Source organism: Polistes canadensis, unplaced genomic scaffold (assembly GCF_001313835.1).
Source record: "Polistes canadensis isolate GaletaPanama2010 unplaced genomic scaffold, ASM131383v1 scaffold_0, whole genome shotgun sequence".
Lineage (NCBI taxonomy): Eukaryota > Metazoa > Arthropoda > Insecta > Hymenoptera > Vespidae > Polistes > Polistes canadensis.
The window spans coordinates 1,990,389-2,011,004 of record NW_014569547.1 but is presented as its reverse complement, the minus strand read 5'-3'; the positions used below and the strand labels follow the sequence as shown (position 1 = coordinate 2,011,004).

General features: G+C 28.7%; 4 protein-coding genes across 8 annotated transcripts in view; 2 read left to right on the top strand and 2 right to left on the bottom strand.

Moving 5' to 3' along the window:
* Positions 1-464: 464 nt before the first annotated feature.
* On the bottom strand, positions 465-4,192 carry LOC106785829 (peptide methionine sulfoxide reductase). 3 transcript variants are annotated; one of them, XM_014746630.1, is made up of 5 exons: positions 3,858-4,192; positions 1,674-1,834; positions 1,469-1,589; positions 1,250-1,386; positions 465-1,175 (listed from the first exon to the last, which is right to left on the bottom strand). In XM_014746630.1, the coding sequence occupies exons 1-5, from the start codon at positions 3,945-3,947 to the stop codon at positions 938-940; spliced, it is 747 nt and encodes a 248-aa protein (XP_014602116.1). In that variant the 5' UTR covers positions 3,948-4,192; the 3' UTR covers positions 465-937. The 3 variants fall into 3 exon arrangements, with proteins under 3 accessions (XP_014602116.1, XP_014602197.1, XP_014602282.1); XM_014746711.1 differs by lacking the exon at positions 3,858-4,192 and adding an exon at positions 2,784-2,932; XM_014746796.1 differs by lacking the exon at positions 3,858-4,192 and adding an exon at positions 2,788-2,932.
* LOC106785658 (elongator complex protein 6) lies at positions 3,835-6,518 on the top strand. 3 transcript variants are annotated; one of them, XM_014746335.1, is made up of 3 exons: positions 3,835-4,042; positions 4,137-4,211; positions 5,557-6,518. In XM_014746335.1, exon 3 carries the CDS (start codon positions 5,668-5,670, stop codon positions 6,496-6,498), a length of 831 nt encoding a protein of 276 aa, XP_014601821.1. In that variant the 5' UTR covers positions 3,835-4,042; positions 4,137-4,211; positions 5,557-5,667; the 3' UTR covers positions 6,499-6,518. The 3 variants fall into 3 exon arrangements, with proteins under 3 accessions (XP_014601821.1, XP_014601990.1, XP_014601908.1); XM_014746504.1 differs by lacking the exons at positions 3,835-4,042; positions 4,137-4,211 and adding an exon at positions 4,709-5,035; XM_014746422.1 differs by lacking the exons at positions 3,835-4,042; positions 4,137-4,211 and adding an exon at positions 4,709-5,415.
* Positions 6,519-6,799: 281 nt separating this feature from the next.
* Positions 6,800-20,616, bottom strand: part of LOC106786236 (kinesin-like protein KIF19) — a 14,190-nt gene continuing 373 nt past the window's right edge. Inside the window, exons 2-21 of the mRNA XM_014747436.1 lie at positions 18,509-18,698; positions 18,156-18,385; positions 17,985-18,067; positions 17,737-17,892; positions 17,425-17,580; positions 17,170-17,335; positions 16,906-17,092; positions 16,561-16,782; positions 12,598-12,693; positions 12,315-12,518; positions 12,084-12,233; positions 11,631-11,840; positions 11,034-11,509; positions 10,780-10,955; positions 10,530-10,690; positions 10,229-10,442; positions 9,976-10,171; positions 9,161-9,310; positions 8,886-9,007; positions 6,800-8,515 (exon numbers count right to left, since the gene is read on the bottom strand). Of these exons, the coding sequence (XP_014602922.1) occupies positions 8,887-9,007; positions 9,161-9,310; positions 9,976-10,171; positions 10,229-10,442; positions 10,530-10,690; positions 10,780-10,955; positions 11,034-11,509; positions 11,631-11,840; positions 12,084-12,233; positions 12,315-12,518; positions 12,598-12,693; positions 16,561-16,782; positions 16,906-17,092; positions 17,170-17,335; positions 17,425-17,580; positions 17,737-17,892; positions 17,985-18,067; positions 18,156-18,385; positions 18,509-18,698 (3,544 nt within the window). The 3' untranslated portion in view covers positions 6,800-8,515; position 8,886. The remainder of the gene's footprint in view (positions 8,516-8,885; positions 9,008-9,160; positions 9,311-9,975; positions 10,172-10,228; positions 10,443-10,529; positions 10,691-10,779; positions 10,956-11,033; positions 11,510-11,630; positions 11,841-12,083; positions 12,234-12,314; positions 12,519-12,597; positions 12,694-16,560; positions 16,783-16,905; positions 17,093-17,169; positions 17,336-17,424; positions 17,581-17,736; positions 17,893-17,984; positions 18,068-18,155; positions 18,386-18,508; positions 18,699-20,616) is intronic.
* Positions 6,850-8,871, top strand: LOC106785575. The gene is made up of 4 exons (XM_014746219.1): positions 6,850-7,151; positions 7,391-7,564; positions 7,771-8,010; positions 8,126-8,871. Exons 1-4 carry the CDS (start codon positions 6,861-6,863, stop codon positions 8,522-8,524), a joined length of 1,104 nt encoding a protein of 367 aa, XP_014601705.1. The 5' UTR covers positions 6,850-6,860; the 3' UTR covers positions 8,525-8,871.

Genomic DNA, 20,616 nt, shown 5'->3' with positions numbered 1-20,616 from the left:
TCATTTAATTTTATATATTTTTATATTTTGTTATGCTCTTTTTTCATTCAAAAATAGTGTAACTTACATTAGGAATTGTTCTTATCACTATAACTCAAATATTAAAAATAGTATCATATATTTAATTTGATCATCGTTACAACTTAAATTTTTACATGATAAAAATTCTATGAAATATAAATGTTCACAATGTAATAACCATTTTTAAAATATATTTTTATCTTCTTTGTAAAGATACTTTTTTTTAAATATAAAGTTGTTTATATTTCTACCTATACTATATTGTACAGGTATTTTTTTTTAATCGGTTTAAATTGCAATTACATTTGCATTATAATACATATATTCCCGATATTTAAAAATCACTTCTGCATAAGTAATATCTTTGCAAATTACAGCATACACAATTATACTATTATAACATCACTATACAATTATTTAAACAAATGCAATGTAAACACGTATGGTTTTTGTTGTTTATGTAAATAAGTCATATTTACATTTATAATCTCAATGATAGTACTCTTTTTTTATTCTTATATTCTCGATAGAAGTATGAATAATACTGTAGATGTAAAATAACTAAATATATGAAATATCATTCATATTTATATATATGAAAAGAAGACGTTTGTAATATGCACAGAACTATGTAACGTTTAGTAAATTTAACTAACTATATCTTACACAACATGATATAAAAACCAAAATAAAAAGTGATTTTATATAATACTATTATCTAAACTTTATAATAAATACTTCATATTAAATTTTAACAGAAAAAACATTTTGTGTGTATCTATTAATTAAACAATTTAATAATAAAAATTTATAAATTATACTAAATTAAGCAACAGATTTCCTTGTAGAAAGGAATTAATTTCGTCAGTCTACACCTGCTCAGTAAAATTCATTTCAATTCATTTCTTTAAATAAGCTAGCAATATAGACCAGTTCCTTGATTTTTAATAACATATTTTTTTAAATATTGTGCAGCTTTCTCACTAAGTCCAAGATTTGGTAAATCTTTTTCAAATTGTTCTAACGTTCCAGCCCCTGCTATATACCCGTTTAGTTTAGCTGCTAAAGAAGAAGAACGTAATATTTCACCAGTTGTAAGACCAGTAGTTTCAATCAACCATGGATGATTTTGAAGACGATATTTTTGATGATAACTAAAAATAAAATTAGAATTCAATAAATTACACGCAAGAAAATAATATTTTATTAAGTTTTATGAATAACTTACTCTTCTGCAGGATAAAACTTTTCAAACGGTCTAATCTCAGTGAGAAAAGTTTCTCTGCGTTCGCGTTGTTCGTGGTCTTTAGATTTCTCAGCAATCATTTTTTGTTCTTCATCGTGATATAAAATTAACGACATATACTGCAAATTTCAAAATCACATTAAAGAAAGATATTAACATAAAACTAATATTACAATTAAATAGGAAAAAAAGTACAATTACTTGTCGCTTAATTTTAGTAATTAAACTATACTCATGATTATTCCAAAATAGACTAAGTAATTGAGCATATGACACAACATCTGGATCAAATTCAATGTCGATAACTTCGGTATGATCTCCCCTATTAAAGAAAGATAAACATAATCGAAAATGATACAAGCGATTAATAATAAATTAGAATGAAAAGTAAACAAAAATATATTACATATTTTTATATGTCGGTGTCTCTTTGGTACCACCTGAGTAACCAACAGAAGTCCTTATAACTCCGGGTAAAGCTCCAAAGAGGGAATCACCAGCCCAGAAACATCCCATGCCAAAAGTGGCACGCTTTCCTTCAACTTCTTCCAGCTGACCAGGCATTTTCTTTGGAAGACAAAAGTTACATTCGTACACATCACTGCTACACATGTCGTAGGATAAGGAACAGTTACCGAGATAAGAGAACACCGTTCGTGGTAAAGAAAACAGTAGAATCATCGTTAATAATACGTTGATAATATTTAATCTATTTAATTTATATAATCTCATTTTCTAACTCTTTCTCTATAAACTTTATAAGAAATTAAAAAAAATAAAATAAAATGAGATTACTTTACTACAAAATATTAAAATAAGATAATTCAAGTTCAAAGAACACGACACACGTGCGAATTAACGCGTCCACGTGTAATGACTGTGTTACGTTAATTTAAACGCGCCGAATATAAGTACTCTGACCATTGAACACGCACCAGAATGCGCGTGACTTATCAAGGCTAACCAACCGGTGGTATCTGAGACTAAACAAGTGTTCTAGTTTATCAATACTTTATTTAATAATGATTCTAATAAAACTTTATTTTTAAATTTATTATTTTAAAAGACATTTTATTAACAATTAAAAAAGTATATTTTTTGTTATTATATTATATTATATATATATATAATAATAAATTAAAAAATAATAATAATTTATATCGTTCCAATATATCGAATCGTGTAAAAGCACCTTAACGTTTCAAATCGTGGAATTAAATTGGAAAAGCGTTGATTTTTAATTTGCATGATCATCTTAACACCATTTACGAATTTTAACAACATATTTCATATCAAAAATCTAATATTAAATAATTATGATTTCATAATTAAGTTATATAGATGATACATTTGATATCTCATTTTAAGTGCGCGAAAAATTGAAAATATTATCTAGATAAATTTATAGTAATAAAGTAAAAAACTATTTAAAAAAAAAATAATTTGTTATATTGAATTATACCAATGTTACGTAAAATTGTATGTGCGATGAAATATAATTCTAAATAAATTTTACCTACGTTGGATGACGAAACAAATTAGATTCGTACAATCTAAAAGAAGAGCCTTCTTTCGAGGAGCCAAAAGACGAAATGAATCGAACGATTCTTTGCAAAGTGAAGTCACTAAGCAACCGATTCGAGCCGAGCTACACTTTTTATCTCCGCTTACCCTCTGTCCGTGTATCCCCTTCTCTATCATTTGTTTCCGAAACCAGTGCCGTATATCAATAAAGCCGATCATGTGAAAATTTAAGTATTATTATTTTAGATCATAAAGAATAATGGGTACAAAATTACATTAAGTAAGTTATATAGTTAAATATTATTGTTAAATGTTATAAACAGTAATAGGTAAAAAGGTAAGTTAGACATTATTTGGAAAAAAGAAAAAAGAAAACAGAACAAAATATTAGGTTTACTTTTATCAGCCTATTTTTGGTACGCTCATGTCTCGTTAGACGGAGGAGGAATACTCATATGTGGTTATGAGCAGAGTGGGGAAATTTCTTTAATACTGAGAGGGTTAAACGTGTTAGTATCCCCCCCGCATCATGAAATTTGTCTCTTCTCCTACCCCTTCGCCGTCATTTTTCGCAAATCATTCTTCCAATAACTAACTCTTCCTCACGTGCTATTTTTGTTAAGAACATCCTTGTTCCTTCTTTTTTTACGAACATACTTTTTTTTTAAACTCTTTTTCCTCACCAAGAATTTATTTCTAACAATTGCAGATTGGTATTCAAATTTTGTAACCAGCATCACGTGATCACGTATTTTCAGATGCACTTTAATTATAATTGATTATTATTCTTGACACATAATTATAAAATAAAATAATTATCTTTAACTTATTTTCAAAGTTCTTATTTAATTCGATTCATTGATTAAAGTAATCCATTGTTACTATTGTTTTTTTTAGATTTATTTGAACTATTTCAAAATAATTTTGTTTAAATTACGATTATTCTCAAATGTTCAACAGCCAATTAGACGGGCTTAATTTTTAGTCCAATCATAACGATCGAAAGATAGTAATGATTTCAGTAGAATAAAAAGAGAAAAAAGGAGGGAACAAAATTCTAGCTTACCTTATCATTTACGTTGGAAGAAAAATTTTGCAAACGAGTGCCAATTTTTGTTGTCCTTTTACAAGTTCTTAAAATAAATGAAGATGCCATTGTCGTAAATTTATAATTTTTTCTATACAATTGTAACGTTTCGTATAATTAAAATAAAAAGGTTAAAGCGTTAAGAATAGGTATTCTCTTTGAATGTAAGAATTTTCTGTTTCCATGTAACTAACACAGATAATTATTTTTTCTAATTAATATTATATCTAATAATTGATAATTATAAATCTTTAACAGATCACTCTGAGGAATATTGAGGTTAGGCGTAATATGATCAACCCTAAATGCTTACACTGTTTCACACTATTCAAGGTAAGAACTAAGCGCATGCACTGAAAATATAAACTAACATGTGCGAAAAGTATCGAATGGGGTTAAGTATATCACCCTTCGATACGTATTACATTATTCTCAAACAACATAATATAATTTGAATATTATAATATAATCCCTGTCATATCATTTTATTTCTAATTAATCGTATTATTAAATTTCTAGTAAAAAAAACGATCGATAAATCAAAATTAATTATATGTTAAATACTTTTACAAATAATTCGTTAGATAATCGAGATAAAAGATAAACTCCATATTGATTATATAAGATCGCATTAGAGGTAAAAATTCGCGGGAATTAATGCGAATTTCAAATAAATTTCTACCAACTTAAATTCAAAATCGTGTAAAACTTTCTGTACCTATTTGTAATAAAATATGATCGTTAATGTATACATTTTATAGTTTCTCTTAACATCCCGAAATCAAACTTGGAAAGATCGGAAAATTTTTTTAAAATAAATATTAAAATTCAATTCATGCGCAATCATTTTAATTTGATAATTGATCGATAGATAGTTTATCGCCACCTTGCGGGTCAGTTAATATTTCTTTATATATCGTACTAACCATAAGGACAATTGACAATTTATAAAGTTTAATAATCTACGATTACTAGTGAGTTGCATCAGAAAAAGCAAGTGGTACAAGTTTAATTAAATAAAATTACAATTGCGAGACGGTGACTGATGTAATCTTTCTTCTGACAGTGCTAAGCTTTTGACCGGCACATTTAAAACTCTTCTGTCATTGATACTCTTATCATTAAATTCATCACCCGTTTAGTTGGGATGTTGCTATGTAATCTTAAATTTTTTTATATTTTTATCTAGTCATTAAAATGTCATTCAATATTAAGATAAAATTCAAATAAATGTTTTATATTATTTTTCTATGTTTTACTAGTTATATATTATTTAAAGAAAATCTTCACGTAATCTACTTCTTACAATAAACTTTTTTATGATATTGTGCATGCAATACATATTGAGTTGTTGCATCAGATCAATTTCTTTGTCAGAGTTATTTAACCCAGTTTTATTATACTCAACTCATTGTCATTCTGACTTTTTCAATAAGCTTATTTAATATTGCTTATTTTATAAGATTTTTTCTATTTAAATGATAGTTGTAAACTAAACGGATTCAATATGCAATTATTCTTTTATTGTACTTTTGAGGTTAGAGATATTTAAAATGCATAGGTTCGTTTGACTGATGCACGTGCATGATTTGTATTAGCATGTATCTTAATATTTTATTATATATTTCTTTAATAACGGTACTATATTAGTATATATAACTACATGTATTTTTTATAGGTTATAATATAGTTATTTTTATGAAAGTACAAAGAGAAGATATCATTGAAAGAAATATTAATTGTAAAGTACTATTTTCATAAAAATAATAATTGTATAATTTATTACAACATGGTAACCTCAATGGGATCTATATGCAGCACTCTTGGTATTGATAGAGTGGACATGCTTGGAAGAATAGTTTTAATTGAAGAGCAACATGGTTGTGATGCTAATTTTTTAACAAATGCAGTTATTTCTAATGCATTGGGAAAAGACTATGGAATTTGTTTTGTACTTTTTCATAATACATTCAATCATTATCACAACGTGGGTATGAGAAGTGGTTATAATTTAATGACATTAAAAGAAAAGGGTAAAGTAACTTTTGTTGAACCCATGAAAGAATTAATGCATAATATAAATGACATATGCATGGATACTGACATTATGGATGTTGATAATAGAATTCTCTCTGATTTAAATAGTACAGATACAACTGTGGTTGATAACATGTTTAAACTTTTAAAAAATAGCTATAATGAAATGGCAAGTCAAAATGAAAAAGTTTTAATAATTATAGAAGATATTTCTCATTTGTCTGATTTAGGATTAAGTTTTAGAGATTCTATGCACTATGTAAAGTGTATAAGATCACTTATGGAATCTTATCCGATGACACAGCTGTGTGTTACAGTACATACGTACCAAAATAATGTACAAAGTTCTATTCCTGATTTTATTAGTAATAATTTTAAATATATAGCAGATCTTGTTCTAATAGCAGAACCATTAACAACTGGTCATTCGAGTGATGCTTCTGGGAAAATAACAGTTAATTGGAACATAGATTCTGTAAGAAGTGAATATCATTGGACAGAAAAAATGATATATTTATATAAATTACTAGATTGGCATGTAAGAATATTTGCTCCCGGTGCAACAACAATATCTGTGACATAAAATATTTCTTTATAAAAATATTAATGAGTTAAATTATTTCATTATTCTTAGTGCTTATCCTTTTATTGCTTAGAGAGTGAAGACTCACGATGATAGATAATCAGCATACTTCACTTAGTGATGTTCAATTTAAATTACTGAACATTTATTTAATATACAAATTGTTTATTGCTTTTGACAGCATTTAAAATAAAGGAGAAAATGGGTTTAAGGCAGAGTATATACGAAAGTAGTCCTATACAAAATTATTATAAATTGTCTTCCGAAGAATATTTGTTAATTAAAAAATTATGGACAGAGATTGAAGATAAGCCTCAGTATTATGGAAATTTATTCTTTACAAGGTATATATCTCATAACTAATGTCACCTAACTATATACTACCGATTAAAATAATTTACGTTAAACCCCCTCCCCCCAAAAATATCTTCAGTTTTCTTGGAATGTATCCACAGTACGTAAAATATTATACTTTGAATCCACGTATACCTCTTTGCGTGGATGTTCGCCTTTGCGCAAAATTCACACTGATTATGGAAGCTATAGGATACCTTGTGCTAGATGTTTATGGAAATCGAAAACAATTAGATCGTTTAGTCGGTTACGTTGCTATGGTTCACAAAGATATGCGCTTAGATAAAGGAGACATGACAGTATGTCATTATGGTGACTAATAATAATAATAATAATAATTACTACTACATAAAAATACAATTCAATATTTTATTACTATGTAAATATATAGTACTACTCACGAAGACAATTTTTACAAAATTTGCGCGCACGTTATTAATTTTGTAACTAAGAATATTTTACCATAATCCACACAACCATTAGTTGTAATGGTAAAATTTCTATATATATTTTGTAAAATAATTAATATCTCTTTTAGAATTTTGAAACGAGCTTTTTGCGATACTTGGAACAAACCTTTCCAGTTCATATGACTGGAAAGTGTCAAGAAGCAATGACAATGTATATTAATAGTATTGTAAATGGAATCGTAATTAAGATGGAGGAGTTTCGTCAATACGAAATAATCAAAGCGGATGCAATACCGCGATCGGTAAGATTTAAAAAAAGAAAGAAAAAGTCTTTAAATAGGCATATTTAGCTTATATGCAAAATTTTCTATATGCAAATTATATAAGCTCAGGTGTATCAATTTAATTACAAACATAATTGTTTATTTTAATTATCTATTAATTAACTTTGATAGTATAGTATTTCGGTCGTTGTACACTTTGTACCAATAATTTGGTATTCGGTCAGACAATGACATATTGGAAAGACAGAAAAAAGGATTGGGATGTGTTATTGAATGATTGGAATGCTAAAAATTCGTTCTTAGAGCCAAGGAATACTATTACGATCAGTAACTATGATAACGAGTTAGCATACGAATTGAAAACCGAGGACGAGACGATTGAATTACCTGAATTGAAAGTAGAACGTGATGACAAACACAAAGAAGATACTATTACAATCGTTAAACCTGCTCTCGTTCAAGAAGTAAAAGTATTTTTTTTTTTAATAATATATATACATGTTACTTGTTCGTAGATTAATTATTATAAAAAAACAAATTATTGTTAAGTTAAAGAATAGATCTATAATCGTTTCATAGAAAACGAACGATGATAAGAAAAACGAATTCAAGGACGAATTATCATCGGAACCTAGGGGAGTTGTGGATAATAAGAAGGATCCTGAGAAAATGTCGAAGGAATCGAATTCATGGAAATCGTCTGCGCGGGAACAATTAAGTTATTCGCCGAGTACGAGTCCTCGAGAAAGATATCGTGCCTTTAGTATAGTCCGAGAGGCCATAGATCCTCAAAGCGATCCTGGAATACTTCGTAGAAGACTCCGAAGTAGTCGTATGGCGGTCAGACCTACTATTAGTGAAATCATCAAGCAAGACGAATACACGACAGATCTTGAACACGTTCAACTTCGTAAATTTTCTAATACGGCACGTGAAAGACGTCGAGAGTCGCAAAAATTTAGTTTCGATCTGAAATAAACAATTAATTGATATAATAAGGTCAATCAATGATGGAAGAAGGAAAATGTCAAGAACAATATTTCGATTGACAATGCTTAAATATTCATCAAAGAAATGATGCATCCTTTAATATTCTCGATACGATCGATCTAAGAAACGTTTATCAAAACTAGTTGACCATATTGTAAATTCACTTTGACATTTATCCTTATCTAACTATGTCATATAAGTATATACATAACTTTATTCTTTTTTTATACTATATTAATCGATTTATTTCGGAACGTAATGAATTGACCAAACGAGACGAGTTGTCTCATAATAATAATAATAAATAAATAAATAATAATAATAATAGTAATAATTTATGCATAATTACTTCAGCTCGGTTTTTCTTGTTCGTTTGTCCTTTTTAATGCATTATATCGATTATTGTTGCTTTGCGAATATCTTACAGAATCCATGCTATCATCGCTGGATATACGCCGGAGTTTTCTAATCCTTTACAAAAAAAAAAAAGATTTGAAGTTATTCCTTTCTCGCGTTTCTGTAAATTGGTATTGTCAATATTTAGAAAACAAAAGACAGGAAAAGGAAAAACCAAATGTTAATTTATGATAGTACTTTTGAAACAACAATGATAAATATTCTTACGGATTTCTCGTTGTATTTGAAGATGGAATTGGTGGGAAGAGAACTGATGGAGAAATTAGAGGCTGTACTACAGGACCCATTACTCTTTCCACGTCAGGAGGTTCTTGAATGGGTGGCAAGGGTGATTGATCCCAATCAGAATCTGTTGAACTAATTACATATATATATAAAGTATATAGTAAGAAAATCAATGTTTTTATTTATTATTAGTTTACTGTCATAATTACTTGGCATATATATAATTACAATATTATTACCGTATATAAAATTGTTCGTCGTTAAAAAGACATTTTTTCTCATCCATGTGCTTTAAATTGTTTCAATTTCTTTTCGATATATCGTGAGTTAATGTGTAACGTGCCAGATAAACATGAAAACAGGGGATGGAAAATCGATGATGCGTTTTATGTACGAAAGGGAAGTTAAAGTTTACACAGTTGGAAAGTATTACTTTGTATTTCCTACGCGAAACGATCGATAACACACGGAAGAAAGAAAGAAAGAAATAAAGAAGAGGGTCATCGATGAATTTTCTTTATTGTTGTCTAGTCTTGTCTTTTTTTTTCAGAATCTATAAGGATATCTTTTGCGACTAGAAAACAACTTTAAGAGTCTGAACGTCTGATGTAAAAATACTTTCTTTTTTTATTCATAACAAACTTTATTCCAATAGGCATATATATTTGATGAATAATCATGACTGGTTTGCCGCAATAGAATATCAAGGCGTTCGATAACTACGTGCACGCCATACATATAAAAAGTACAACCCAATCGATAATATTCATATAATCGGTTTATATTGTTGTGCTTACCTGCTTGGTATTCTGCTGTCGTTGTTAAAAGTATCATAACTCAGACTACTAGATATAGGTGGAAGTTTAGCACCAAATGCTACGGATGAACATGTCAGATCTGCTAGATTACTGTCTACATATGTTGCAGCTTGGATTTCTTGTTGATACAGTAAATATAAATTTTGTAAATCAGGCGGTAGAGTCAAACGTCCATCTGGGAAAAAACTACATCGTTAAAATATTCACATTTTTATTAAATTATTTAACGTACCTTCCATTATACGTCTCTGTCTCGTGATTATCTCATCAGAAATTTGTCTTTGTCGATCATAACGCAAAAGTAAAAGCTCTCGTCTTCGAAGTTCGTGTTGTTTTACTAATCTTTCACTTTGAAGCATCATTTTGTCTGCTTCCAGTTCGTGGACTCTTAACATTAACGCTAAAAGTTCACGCTCTTCGTCCGAATTTATGCGAGATGGTAGTTCCTAGAAGAAAATTAATTTTAGTTGATGTTCCTTGTTTTTTCAAGTGTGTGGATTTGTTTATTTATTTTTTTTTTTTTATATACTTACATCTTCTAAAGCGACACTTCGTTTTCTGCAGGACTCCAGTTCTTTTTCTGTAGCTGCACGCATTTCAACATATCTTTCCTGTTCCTTAGCAATTTCTGTTAATTCAGCCCAAGCTTGTTGTACCAATGAATCATCTTCGAGATCAGTATCTTCTAGAAGATCTGAAAACGTCAAATATTATTAATCCTCGTCCTAAAGTGTATTGAGATTATATAATTTTTTTCAGGATCATATAATATTTTTCACTTGCCTATATCATCAACTTCTTCTACTTGATAATCAGTTCCAGGACGACGATGTACCGAATCCCTACTCGATCCGTACACCCTGTTGTTTCTTGATTCCCATTGAGAAATAATCGAGTGCTGTTGTTCCGCAGCAATATTTAATCCTAAAAGATGACTGTCCAGTTCCATAAGCTTCCTCCTGTTCGTCAATCATTTTTAAATAAAACTGCAAGTTATTATTTTTGTCTAATATCGATTTACTCTCTATAAACATTACCTTAAACGCATTTGTTCTTTAAAAGCGGATACTATTTTTTCTCTTAAAGTTCTAAAATCAGAACCATGACCATCCTGTTGCTTTTCGTCGTATCTGTCCGAAGGTCTATCTTCTTTCATTTTATTCCTCAGCCGTGAAATCTCACTTTTCAGATCACTGATAATGTCTCGGTATTGGGCAACGTGAAGATAACTAACGTCAAGAACATTTCTTTCTACCTTGTTAGAAATTTTGTTAGCACGATCCGCATAATTCAAGGTGTTTTTACTCTCGTCACGGTGTATACTTGCAGGTGAAACATGAGCAATCATAACTGTGCGACAGTTACCACCAAGTGCTTCTTTAAGTAATCTGGTCAATTTAGAGTCACGATAATTAACGAATCTGGCACCACCGGATAAAGCCTTGATGCAGTTGCTCAGTGCCAATAATGATCTGTTAATATGACCACCTTCTTGAAGACGTTTACCTTTGTTCTGAACACACGAACTCGATGTTAATTGGATTGATATAAGGTAAAAATCTTTTAAGTAATAGGATCGTTGATATATATAAATAAGAAGAAAATTAATATTCTTTTTGAAATGTTTCTTGCACCTGAGTTTGTTTGGCTCTCTCCGAACCAGCAAGATCTATCATGAAGAGTCTACCCTGTTTTACTTTAGTCCGATGACGTTGTTCGCTATCAGAATAGGATGATTGTCTAACAGTGACACTGAGAAGAGCGTGACTCCTCGAAGAAGTTTCATTAGCAGCCGTTGGTTCGACCATTCTTGCTTTATTGCCTTTGTGAAGGAGTTGCATGACCTGTCGATGCACGAAACATGCTTACAAATAAATAATTATCTTACTACGATGATATCGATCGTTGTGTCAAATTATACATTCAAAGAGTTACACGTGCTTAGAGTAGGAGTGCTTAGAACTTATTAGGTAGGTACGTTCGTTCAAGGAAATCAAGATTCGATCTACGGAATAATCCATTAAGGCTTAATTCCACTTCGGAAATTTGTAGGTATAGATTTGGAAGGAAGATTCCAATAAACTTACTTCCTCGGTCGAATTAGTGGAGATTTCCGTGAGACCCGAAACTTGAACGTTGCGACCTCGAGAATCCTCACGCAATTCCAAATATCCTGTACTAGGGTTCAACAAGTCACGAATATTTTCGTTGTATATTTCTACATAAGACATAGTAACCTGTAAAATTAAATGTAATAATGAATTTAAACGTTATCGAGTTAAATCAAAATTAATAGTATATAGTATCAACGATCTTACAGTAAATTCTATGTTGTTCGATAGTTGTCGGGTAGTTAGAAAAATATCATTCAAAGCTCGAACCATGATCCCTGGTTCTGACGATGTTCCAACCATGGTATGGGTTTTTCCAGCTCCAGTAGCTCCATAAGCAAATACTGTAGCATTATAACCATTGAGAACATCTTGTACCAAATTTTTCGTTGTATTTTCGTACACGGCTTCCTGTATAATCAATATTTTATTATAGAAAAATATACATATATATATATTAATTGTTTTTATTATATAAAATTGTTTATACCTGCGTCGCATCTTCCCCAAAAACAACGTCAAAAAGATATTGCCGTGGAAATGAACGTTTTGATTTCTCACCAATAACTTCTTCTAGCATAACCATCTGTATAGTTATTTTTATATCTCGTTAGCTTTTATATTTCCATTTTAACTGGATGACATTTAAAATTAGTGTAGATCCCTTACCTTATCGTTAATGGCATGAATCGTTCTAGCACCGGTTTCGCCTGGTGTTAGGGGCCTTATACGTACAGCAACCTAATCAATAAAATAATTTATTGTCTTATCTATATATCCTTATAAATGTGTATTTACATAGGGCAATAAGTAAAAGATAGAAATCGGCGCATTAAATCTCTGTGGAGAAGATAATAAGTGATCTTACAAAAAATAAAATAGAAAATCGTCTACTTCCACATCATTAATAAATCATTGTCAAGTTCAGGAGTTGTAAGTGATTTTTTTTTCAAATCGATTCCCCTGTAGTTATACGTGAGCACGTATTAGCTCAACGACCCATGCTTAATTTTTTATTACGTCTTTCTTCTTCGACACATGCGACATCAGAATTGCTTGTCACGCGATTATCAAGCATTTACTTGATGAATCATTTCCTATTAACTTTTCTTACATATTTAAAATAATACCGATTCTAATCAATTGCAACATTTAATGCAATACCAGAAGATACCGCACGAACACGATTGATTTTCTCTTTTAGATTTTAAATATTAATCTTACATGTTGTATTACAAATAACGAAATAATAAAACTGTTCGTATTTGTTGAATTTAATTTAATATTAAGGATTAGAAGAAGGAGAAAAATAAGTTATTGATAATATTTACGCACCCTTAGTTTCTCTTCGATCGTTTTCGATGATCGATCTTTAAAATCACGATGGCCACTGCTACTCGTGCTACTGCTACTTCCACTGCTACTATATTGCGTCATTTTACGACTAACTTTTCAATACGTGATATCATAAACAAATTAATGCAATAAAATCGTATGATAGTTAGATTAAGTATCATAGAATATATAAATATATATAAAACTATATACATATATAGTTAATCTTATATTCACCATATGTCACAAATTTATCCATTACACAATAATTATTTTCTACTATCGTAAAAACAAACAAAAAAATTATAAACAAAAAACAAGACGTATCAAAATAGATCTTTGTTACATTTTAAATTTTTTCTAAACAATAATTTCTAATTACAAAAAAATAATCGTTCACTTTCCCTCCTAAAAAAAAACTTGTGTTACCTTTCAATTTATTCAAATTTATAGAAATATTGTTAAAATTGTTGCTTAAAAATAATTGCTTAAATTCGTATCTTCGTATAAATAGGCTCGACAATGGTAGAATATTTCTTTTTCCTATTTCTTTTCTTTTTCTTTTCTTTTTTTTTAATTCTTCGAGTCGTAAAAGAAGGAATGTTTCACTTAAGCATATTTTAACGCACGTTATCAGTTAGAGGTCAGACGTCCGACTGAGCCGCGCACCTGTCCACCCTCTCGGACAATATACGTGCGAGCTTACGCGAGTTTAACTGCTTACCCTCAAGAATTACGAACTTTCCACTACGTTAAAACTTTTCGAGTAAGAGAGGGATACGATTTAAACGCTCTCTCATCGATCATTTTCTAGCATCGAATAGTTAAAAGTCACGTGGTTCCTTAACTTCTTTAAATTATTATCTAATTGCAAATTATTAATTGAAACATGAACTATCCAACAAATCCATTTCCAAATTAATTCCAATTAACGACATTTTTGTATTTCCCAAATTTTGTTACACTTTTATTACAATATTTTTCAATAATTCAATTTATTGATTCATCTTAACTTATATATTTCTTTTTTTTTTTTTCAAAGAAACATGCATACACAACTAATTATTGTAGTTCTATTGTTGAACGATAAGTATTAAACGAAACAAGATGTAAGAAAAAAAAATATTTGTTTTTTTTTTTGTTTCCTTGCTAGTCATATGCATTATATTTCGATTTATTTGAAAATGTACAAAGAACGGAAAGAGAGTTTTTCGTTATGTTTTTTTTCAAGGTCTCGATAATCATAAATTATAGGTGAATGATTTGTTAGACATAATTCTTTCATGCGTCAGGGTTACAAATAAATCTTAACTTTTTAGTATTATGTCAGGATGTTATATGATCTTCTATATACAAATATACCAGCACGGTCGTTAAACCAGTAAGTATATACGTACTTATGGTTACACTACGCGTAATTATGCGGTTTTACTGTTTTCTTCCGAAGAGACGAAAATAATCAATGCTGAACAAAGTTAAGCATCGAGGTCAGAGCTAGACGGTCAGATACGATCGATCGATATTACTTACGTATGTGGAACATTAGTTGGCATTATGCGCAACGCGTTTTCAACTGACAATAAATGTTTTTCCAAAGTGCCCGAAATCGAAATTTTTGATCCTGATAATATCATGAACACATGAACTTGTGACATTTGCAAGAGAAAAAAAAGAAGAAATTAACAAAAAAGAAAGAACATCAGGTTCGTGAGTTTTTTATCATAAAATTTCAATATTGCAGTTTACGATCCACTCGTACGATCTTTCAGATCGTATATTTAAATTATGGTACATTTATATATGCATTACTCAAATGTATGAGTTTAATTTTGTTCAAAGTTTCATTTATTATCGAATAATAGGATATAATGTATATACACTATCGGTTAAAAGTTTGGAATAGCTTGCTATATAAATTTGATATACCGATAAGTTTTGAAACGATTTATCGTTACTACATCAAATGTTAACAAGTTGAATAATGTTCTAAGATGTGTGTTTCAACATTTTCTTATTTTCATAATACTCTTGTATAGTTTATATAGCCAGTTTATACAATGCTTCGAATTAACTTTCCGACTAAGACTATTTTTATAAATATTCTGTTTATCTAAATTTATACATAGCTATTCCAACCTTTTTGCTGATAGTGTACTTATCTAATATGCGCATGTGAATATACAAAGAAATATCAAAGAATATATAGGAGGGATAAATAAATAATAATTTGCACCCTTAAAGAAGGGTGATTTTCACTTATAAAAAGAGGTTGCGTGAGACACGCGCGTTAGATCGCGCGCTTTAAAATTCTTGAAAAATATAAGATGCCGACCTTCGACATTTTCTTCCAACTATTTTGAATATTTATGGGATAAACTCGTGCGAATGGTCGTTTTATTAAAATAAAATTAAATGGATTTGTATGTATGAGATTATGTGTAAGTACAATGTAACTTATTCATTCAAAATTATTCTTAAAAATAATTCTTCCTTTTCTTTTCTTTTTCTTTTTTTTTTTTATCGAGAGCTAACATTTCGACTATTTACTATGTACTACTACTACTAGTATACAAAATAATTTGATGTTATTAATAAAGTTTTAAATAGGCTAATAACAAATTAAACAAATTAAATAGATATGATCTAGCAACTTGAATTCGATCCGATAGATCAGATTTCAGAACAAAAATAACGCGTTTAAATGATTTCAATCGTAGTACAAATGATAATGCACATTTTAATCTCGTTTCTTGTCTGTAACATGACACATCATTTTATATATATATATATATGTATATATAAACGGGAGACAACTTTCGAACTAGAGAGAATTTCTCATATTTTAAAAAATTATTTAAATTCTAGAATTTTTTTGTTTCCTTATTTCTTTTTATAGCTGTAATACAAATGATAATTCGCATCTTTAATCTCACCTTTTTTTTTTTGTAAACGAGACAACATTCGAACCGAAAGTTTTCGCATTTTCTTTTGTGCTTTTTTTTTCTTTTTTTTAAAAATAGAAATTACAGGCATTGACAGGGTATATTAGATGTTGTGTTTAAATCCAAATAAAGGACCAATATAGAATATTAAATATGATAAATGCCACAGGAAAGACTATTCTACTTCGTCGGTCTATCCATTGAGCTATTTCTTGGGGTGTCATTGTTGTGAAATTGTGTAATTGTGAGAGGGTTGGCCTTCTTGAAAATGGTTTCGTCGGTGGTTGTTGTGGTGGTGGTGGTGTACTGTCAATCGTCATGATGCTCCCCACGGAACATTCTTGATCCTTATCTTCCTCGATCTTTACCGAAGGTATATTGATTGTACTTGGAAAGCTCTAGAACACAATATGTAAAAAGTTTGATTACATTTTTCGTTATTCCTATAGAAATAGAAACTAATTTCAAATAATTTCCCTTCATATCAATACAATTGGAAATATTATTGCAAATATACTTACGTGTACAGTTAAGTAATTTTGACTGGAATAATCTTGTTCGTTGATATTACCATTATCGAGCGAAGACCAAGAACGTGATCGTTCTAAACTTGTTGTATTCTTTTGGAACTGTTTTCTCGCTAATTTAGGCGTTAACGTTGATTTTAATATATACTTGCTGTTTACCTTTTTTAATGGCACATTTTTTCTGTTCGAAAATATTCATCGATTTTATTTATTATTTTTTTTTAATCGTATCGATAAGAAAACAATTTTAATACGTACTTTCTTCTATAAATCGTATTTACGAATGCAAATTCAACCATCGCAGCGAATAAGAATATTGTGCAACCAAGAAACCATATCTCACTGGCTTTTATGTAAGATACTTTTGGTAACGAATTTTCTACTTTAGATGCAAGAGTCATGAATGTCAATATTGTATTTGTTCCTATAAATGAATAATATATATATATATATATATATTAATTTTTTTTTAATTATTATGAAAATTAATTATTATCGGTTTATAATTAATACCTAAAACAATTCGAGGGGGACCTGCATCCATGTGTAACCAAAAGGATACCCAAGATATGACAACAATTAATATCGATGGTATATAATAATCCATCATGAAAAATCCCATTTCACGAGCTAATTTAAATGTTATGGTAATTGAGCTGAAATTACCAGCTAAAATGATGAAAATTATAATATATTATATCAAATTAGAAAATTATTATTTTTCTTTATACAAACTGCAAAGTAATTCAACTATTACTTTTATTTATCATCTATTATCTACGTTTATTGTTCGTAAATACTTGATTTATTTATTCTTCTCTTTACCAAAGTGGCCATAATGTTGTTGCGCAGTGGTGTACGATACGTGAGAATGATTAACCCATTTTTCAACAAGTTTATACTCAGTTAAATGTAATTCATCGGCAAGCACAATTGGTTCTTGATCCCAAACTAGTTCCATATCTTGTACATTGTAGGTCCCTGTAGGTAAAAATACCATTCATTTCCAAGCAGCAGACTGGAACGATATACTAATTCATGTGATATTAAAAACAAATAAAATAACATCCTACAGCTTTCGAAAGCCAATGGGCACTCCTGCACATCAAATGGAAATTTTTCTAAACGTAGTCCGCAATTAAGGATAGCTTCCATTCTGTATAAAGAATAAAACAAAAAATGCATTAATAATTTATTAGAGTAATTAAAATGAGAAATAGGAAATTTTTTAAATATTCATAGACCTAGTATTCAAAATAACCATTCCGGCTGGATTAATAGAGATCAGCAAATCTTTAACACTATTTCCAACAGAAGCAGAACTTCGTTCGTTAGCTACGTAAACGGAAGGTGTCCAAATTAGATCGTGTGCTACTTTTCCACCATAGATTTGTGTTAAATTCGGTGCAAGATCTGAGAATTCCAATCGTTGATCTTCATATCGAAATTGTAACATCATGTTTACACCAAATTGCTAAAATATAATGTGATAAAAAAGTTTAAGAGTTTTCATTTTATTTCCTGATAAATTTAATGATAAATACTGATGTAGGAATTTGTTGAATAATGATATAACATTTTTTAATTTTTACATTACCAATGTCTTAGCCATATTTGATCTAAGTATATATATGTAAACTCTTGTATAAACTTTGACGGGATCGGAAGCATTAATTAGACCGGGTGGTCTAGCCATTTTGTCGTAACGACAATCGTGAGTTAATTCTTGTAAAAGTTCCGTTTGTGTTACGCTGCCAGGAACTTTCATTGTTGGACAAATTCCTTCTCTGTTTGAGAAAAATAAAGTCAAATATTAGAATGTGAATATCAAGCTTAAAAATATTGTAATTTTATTTTTATAAAATTCACATTTTAAAGGAACGTATATACGTAAGCTATAGACAATAGGAAGTAATTGTAAAATAACATAATAATTAATATATATTATATATATTATATATATAATAAAATAATAAGAACATAATAAAATACTTGTATGCGTTTGAAAAAAATTAACATAATGTGAACAATAGAAAAAAAGTCTTCAAATTAATATTCTAGACTTTGTCTGTTTGAAAGAATGGTTCATTGATGCTTTGTACCAATGCAGATGACATAAGAATAGTGCATGTGACTCTCTTAAAGTGTACAAAGAATTTCCGTACTATTGAATCTACAGGGAGAATTATGCGAAGAAGATAAACGTTGGATCTAGATATTTCGAAGAATTAACATTTAAATAAAAGTTAATCATTCTTTTTGGACTTCTATTTTGATATTCTAGATAAGAAAAAAAAATATATATTTATAGATAAAATTATATTGCTAAAGAAATATGTATGTACATGGTAATTAACTCATAATAAAACGTTATCATCTTTGCATATAGATCTACAAATATGTCATCACGTGCTTGAGAAAAACAATGATCCTAAAAAATACCATAGTTTGTTCTTAAATATTTAAATCTCGGGAAGACAACAGAGATTTACAAGATCTACTTCTTATCTAGTGTAATAATTACACATTAAACGCCGACACTAAGATTGCTTCTCTTACGACGAAACAGATATTGACTTTTAAATAAATTTTTATAGATTGTGTGTTGGTCTGATTTTGCATCAAATATAATCTACTTTTTTTTTTTAAATTAGACAAATGCAGACAAAAATAAACGATGACAAGTAGAATATATTAACGCATAAAACATGTTTACACAGAATAAAAAAAGAATTTCACAATAATGCGGGACCGATATTCAATGTGTTACATACAATATCACATTTTATGGTGTTTGTATAAGTTTTTCTGTTAGAAGATTATTAAAATTCAATTGTTAATATATTTTTAATATTATATCATATATATATATTTTGTTAAATGTAAAAAAAGGAAATATGTAATTGAATTACTAATGTTACGAAATTCATATTATTTTATATGTATCATGTATTTTTTAAGTGTTTTTCCATTCGATATGTTCAATAAAAATGATATAAAAATTATAACTGACGTTATTTGATTGAAATAAGATAAAGTTTTAATTAAATTTGGATAATTCTGTTTAAACAAGTGGTTTCAATTCTTCCATTTTCTATTGAAATGCCAGATTACGAATAAGATTAAATCAACAATGTCTTATTTTCGTATATACTGCATTTATCGTATAACTATATCAATTACTAATTAAATATACAATGTTTGTTTTAATAAATTATCTTTCAATTAGTAATAATTTAAATAATATTTGATTATAGTTAAATAAATAATTAATTTATTTGTAACATTATTTTTTGGTTACGACATATTAAAATATTTTTATGACAATAATTATTGTTGTATAATGAATTAATATAAATTATTAGATAAACTATTTATAATATAATATTTATGTAGTATAAGATGTCATAACAGACATAAATATATTTCTTAAAAACAATAGAACAGCACGAAACTATTACGCGTATCATCTATTAGTAAAGTTCAATTGAAATACTTCTAGTTCAAGACCTTATTAACTCTTATTCTCATACTACTTTGAATATTCGAGTAAGCTTAGAAACTTCGCGTTAAACAATAATTTTTTATATTAATAAATGTAAAGCACTAATAATTCAGTTTCACATTATAAAAATATTATTTATAATAAAAAAAAATAATCGAGCTGTTTACTATGAAAGTGATTTTACTGATATAATTAATTAA

Excerpts from the sequence above, each read along its gene's own strand:
- LOC106785575 (XM_014746219.1), top strand. The coding sequence starts at position 6,861 with ATGTCACCTAACTATATACTACCGATTAAAATAATTTACGTTAAACCC. Across the intron at positions 7,152-7,390 it reads TAGATAAAGGAGACATGACA|AATTTTGAAACGAGCTTTTT; the intron begins GTATGTCATTAT and ends TATCTCTTTTAG. Across the intron at positions 7,565-7,770 it reads CGGATGCAATACCGCGATCG|ACAATGACATATTGGAAAGA; the intron begins GTAAGATTTAAA and ends GTATTCGGTCAG.
- LOC106785658 (XM_014746335.1), top strand. The coding sequence starts at position 5,668 with ATGGTAACCTCAATGGGATCTATATGCAGCACTCTTGGTATTGATAGA.
- LOC106785829 (XM_014746630.1), bottom strand. The coding sequence starts at position 3,947 with ATGGCATCTTCATTTATTTTAAGAACTTGTAAAAGGACAACAAAAATT. Across the intron at positions 1,835-3,857 it reads CTTCCAACGTAAATGATAAG|AAAATGCCTGGTCAGCTGGA; the intron begins GTAAGCTAGAAT and ends TGTCTTCCAAAG. Across the intron at positions 1,176-1,249 it reads AAGTTTTATCCTGCAGAAGA|TTATCATCAAAAATATCGTC; the intron begins GTAAGTTATTCA and ends TTTTATTTTTAG.